Below are 5,000 nucleotides of genomic sequence, written 5' to 3'. Positions count from 1 at the left end.
AGAGAGAGAGAGAGAGAGAGAGAGAGAGAGAGAGAGAGGAGGGAATAAGTAGATGAAGGCAGTAAGGAGGGAGGTAGGGAGGGAGAGAGGGGGGGGGGAAGAGAAGGAGGGAAGTAGAGGAATACCAAGGATAAAAGAGAAGGAAGAAAGGAGGTCTGTTGGAGGACCGTGGTCGGGTGCTTGTGAGAAAGAGAGGAAGAGAGAAATTAAGGACCGAGGTTTAACTTGAAACGTAACAAGGGTAAAGACTTATTTGTTACTTGAGATGTTGTTGAAGATATGCTCTCGTATTCTTGGAGGTCATTGCAATTTAGGCAAAGGAAAAGTGCATGTTTGTGTGGTTCATATTGCTTAAGAATGCAGATTGCTCATATAGAGAAGAATGTGAGAGATTTGGAAGAAAGGTTGTGAAACATCAATGGGCTCTACTATCCTGGGATGGCCAAAATACCAATCCTCTACTATTCACCTTTGTTCTAGTTTAATTCACCATCATTATCATTTCACAAACAGTGTTGAGGAAGGGAGGGAGGGGAGGGGAGGGGAGGGGAGAAGGAGGAGGAAGAGGCAAAAGGAGGAGGAGAGAGAGAGAGAGAGAGAGGGAAGGATTTCTAACTAATGGATAATATCGTTCGTGGAAAGCTGGATTGCGGAACAGCTGATCAGGAAGTTAATGGACAGCTAATTTCTGTCGACCATGTAATTTCGGGTAATGGTGAAAATAACCATCACTTACCTTCAAAAATTAATGATATCTATCGGTAGAATAGCTGATGCGAGTCCGGCCGATCGATTCCGAAAGCCAGATGCCCCGTCAAGATGTCACATAATGGAGAGGAATGTGTGTTTACTTAAAGCGAGAAAATGTTGAGGACCAAAATCTTTTATGAATGACGTAGGACATGAGTTGGCGGTATCCTTTTTTATCTTATTTTTTATTCTCATTGATTATATTTATTATATTATCATTACTCGTTTCCTTTTTTACTATATTTCTTCATGTTTGCTTATTTTTCTTTAGAAAGCGTATGATAATAATGTGAAGGAATGAGAATCACGTGAAGCTCTCAAGTTAGAAGCACATAAACAATAAACTTAAGAGCAAGAATGCATACATATTGTGAAGCAATAACTACCATTGTCAATTCATGAATCTATTTCAATTTTCGCTTCTTCATCGTGACGTCATTCAGTACATGAAAAAAGAACATCTTCCAGGAATGGACTTTGTTATATATAACAGACGACATAACAAAATCATCAAGACACATTATTAGACCCGATCTAGCATCAAGCAGACCACCAAAGACCAAAATGATACACCAGACGCCATTATCTTTATGGCCATTGATCAGAGTAAATTACTTTTTTTCACTCTCTTGTTTTCATGCTGATGGATATAAGCATCGCCGAGAGAAAACTTTTAGGTTCCAGATACAAAGAGAGAGAAAACAGAAGGAAGTTTGTGTTTGTATTTGACAATGGTGCTCGTGCGGAATCGACAAGTAAATTCATTTGGTTTCTAAGATGCATGTTGGCAATGGGACAGTGTGATCGATCGTGTTCGTCGAGTCGGAAATGTAATCGACTGTAAACATGCAAAACATTGAATAATCTAAATGTAAAAGAAGCATGTAGTGAATCATCATGATGGATAAGTTTCCTCTGTTGTCAGAAGGTCACTATCTATCAATATTGCCATGAAAGAAAGAGTTATGAAAGAAAACTTGTCTTTGATACGGTCTGCGTGCAAACAAAACTGAAGAGAAATGGATTTATAAAAGCTTTACAACCGGGGAAATATTCATCGCGCCAAAACCCGGCGTTCAGGAATGCAACCAATAGCAAGCCATAACACTGGAAGTTCCTGTCTTTCATCTTTCAAGAGAAATAAACGAACAAATACTCTTCTGCATCCTAATGTACTTTGTTCACTCTTTACAAAGCACATTACAATACGACAAACAAAGGAGACACAACATGCAAAACATTTCCATTAAATAACACGAAGTTACATATCCAGCCAAGCGGCAATCCGGAGTTTCCCGTTTTTTACTACTGCCTCGCCCAGAGAGCATGGGAAAGCTAGAATTTCTGTGCGGGGGGGGGGGGGCATTACGGCGGGAGGGGAGAAAGGGGGCGCGCGCGGGAGAAGGGGGGGGCGAGGGGGAGCGCGGCAGAGGGAGGGGGGGTGAGACGGAGAGAGTGTGAGAGAGAGATAGCGAGAGAGAGGGCGAGAGAGAGAGAGAGAGAGGGAAGCGGAGGGGGAGTAGGAGGCTGACGGGGGGCGGAGTCTCTAGTATTGATTACCTTATTGAAATTCGCTCCATGCTTGAGACGGCTAGCCCTACGGCCCCCACAAGCACCGGAAACGCTGCGAGAACCCGCAAGCACTTGCTGTGTACCGCCACCACCATCCTGAAGGAGATCAGGACACCCCACAAGCTCGAGAAGGACTGGGAGGGAGGAGGCCGAAGTAGGAGGACCGGCCGAAGAGAGAGGCGGCGGGGGAGGCGAAGCGCGGGGGGCGTGGGCTTGGGGGAGCTTATTGAACGACGTGAGGCCATGTGCGTCGGTGGCCAGCCTTTCCCTCCGGAGGAATAGCTTCGGCGTGTTCTTTCTCACGTCTTTTCTCGGTGGCTTTTCTTTCTCGTAAATGGAATGTGTGAGATTAAACAGCGACGGCCCTTCGTGTAACGTTTGGTCTCCTAGTCATGACGTGCAGCTCTCATCTCGACGTCTATGTCTAGAAGCAGCGTTGTCGAGACGCTTCACATTCACCTGTGAGTTTCTCTCCCCCCCTTCCATCTCCCCCTTTCCCCCTCGCCGAAGCCCCTCCCTCACACCCTCCCGTAGGTCACGCGCAGATGTTGAGGGAGAATTCGGTGTGGGGGGACGAAGGAGGGATCGACGCCCCTCCTACTAAGTGAGTGGGGGTATCGCGCCCCCCTCTCAACTCCTCCCCGCTCCCCCTGTCCCGTGCCCCTTCCCCCGCCCCCCGCCCAGGAACAACAACAATGGCCCCGATCCCTACAGTTCAGTTCTCACCTACGCTCATATGGCAGCCTGCTTTTAACCTGAGATTACCCTTTGATCACGCAATCAGGAGTTGCCAAGGGAAGGAAGACCTACCAGTCAGGGATTTCGTTATAGGGCGATCAGAGACGAGGAAGATGGAAATAGTGTAAAGAAGGATTATAAGCATTTCAGGTGCCTTGCGTTCTGGAGGACGAGAATGGAATCCAAAGAGGGTGTCGAAGCACCGGCATTGCGAGTGTAAATGTGTGTGCCTGCCGCCTCCTCTCCGCTGACTGCCAGCCCCGGATATATTTCACTCGTGCGTCTATTATGATAAGGACTGTGATTACGTCATAACGTCTGGCCAGTCGTGATAAATGATAGTGCTCCCTTTAACGTGTCGCCGACTTGTGATTCTTTTGTTGTAAACTGTTTACGTGGTCGAAGGCTCTCTTTTTATACTGCTCCCTCTTTCCCGATATCTATCCATCCCCAACAGTTTTACGAAGTGTCTCAATATCTGAAGTCCCAAAATTTTAATCTAAACCGAGATAAGAAACCCCTACAGCACTTTATCCCCCCCTATCCCACCCTTCCCCCTCCTGTTACCAGATATTTAACCCCGACAAGCCAAGGTACAGAAAGCATACGCCAAAGAAGTGTACTTACGAAGTTCCACGAAGTTCCTCAATATCTGAAGACCCCAAATCTTAATCTGAACCGAAATAAGAAACTGCTAAAGCCCTTTATTCCCTCCCTCCCTCTGTCCCTCCCTCCCTCCCTCCTGATACGGGATCTCAACCCCCTCCCCTCCCTCTAAGCCAAGGTACAGAAAGCACAAGCCAAAGAGTAGTCGAAGAAGTGTACTCACCTTAAAACTAGCTTATAGATGAAATTGTGTCGTTAGTTTTGCGTGGGGTTTGGAGGGTTCTGGTCCGCGCCAGCCCCTCCTCCCGCTCCCTGGCTTGAGGTCATGGACTGGGCATTGTTGGCGCTCTGTTGTTGCTGAGCCAACTTCTGGCTCTGCGCTTGTTTCTCTTGCTCGTTCAGCTCCTTAATCGCCTGGATCTCCTTCTTCAGCTTCATCCTCCGGTTCTGGAACCATATCTTGATCTGTCGCTCGGTCAGGCACAGGGCGTGCGCCATCTCTATTCTTCTTCGGCGGGTTAAGTAATGGTTTGTGTGGAACTCCTTCTCCAGTTCGAGAGTCTGGTACCGCGTGTAGGTCTGACGTCCCCGGCGCCTTAGCCCGTTGGCTCCTGAGAAAGGAGAAGAGAAGGTTGTGGTTAGGGTCGTGGGGTTTCTGGAGGCGAGGCGAGGGGGGTATAGATCTTGCTGGGGTTGTTATTGGGGTGAAGAGGTTGATGGCGATGAGGATATGTTTATGGAATCATAGTGGTAATGGTGTTGGTATTGGTGATAACAGCCGTGATGTTGATGAGAAAATGGTGATAATGATAGCAATGATAAAATTAGTGAAAATAATTATAATGATAATAAGCTAATATCAATTACTATTACTATCGAAGTAATGATTATAACAACAATAATAGTACTTACATTGATAACAACAATGATGATAATTATAATAGTAGTAGTATTACTACTACTACTGCTACTACTAATTCTACTACTACTACTACTAATAATAATAATAATGATTATAGTATTAATGATAATAGTAATAATGATGACACTGATCATGATGATATTGCGAGTAATAATGAAAATAACGATAACAGCAACAACAATATAAATGAAACAATAATATCAATGATAATAATCACAATGATAATTAGCAACATTGGCAAATATGATCTAGCAAATGCTACTACTACCTGCAATGACTTATTAATTAATTTATTTAGTTACTTATTCACTTATTAAATTGCGGATTCGCTTATTAACTTACCTACTGATTCACTTATCAAATTACTTACTGATTCACTTATCAAATTACTTACTGATTCACTTATCAAATT

General features: G+C 44.8%; 1 protein-coding gene across 7 annotated transcripts in view; it reads right to left on the bottom strand.

The window, feature by feature from the left end:
• The window catches only part of LOC122242079 (homeotic protein ultrabithorax), an 865,946-nt gene that overhangs the window by 10,220 nt on the left and 850,726 nt on the right, over positions 1–5,000 (bottom strand). For all 7 annotated transcript variants that reach the window (XM_086556353.1, XM_086556356.1, XM_086556355.1 and 4 more), the window contains one exon: positions 3,890–4,277. In XM_086556353.1, coding sequence (XP_086412479.1) covers positions 3,922–4,277 — 356 coding nt within the window. In that variant the 3' untranslated portion in view covers positions 3,890–3,921. The remainder of the gene's footprint in view (positions 1–3,889; positions 4,278–5,000) is intronic.

Source organism: Penaeus japonicus, unplaced genomic scaffold, assembly GCF_977035675.1.
Source record: "Penaeus japonicus unplaced genomic scaffold, GWHDUDI00000001_assembly GWHDUDI00000032, whole genome shotgun sequence".
Taxonomy (NCBI): Eukaryota; Metazoa; Arthropoda; class Malacostraca; order Decapoda; family Penaeidae; genus Penaeus; species Penaeus japonicus.
This window is presented reverse-complemented; position numbering and strand designations above follow the sequence as displayed.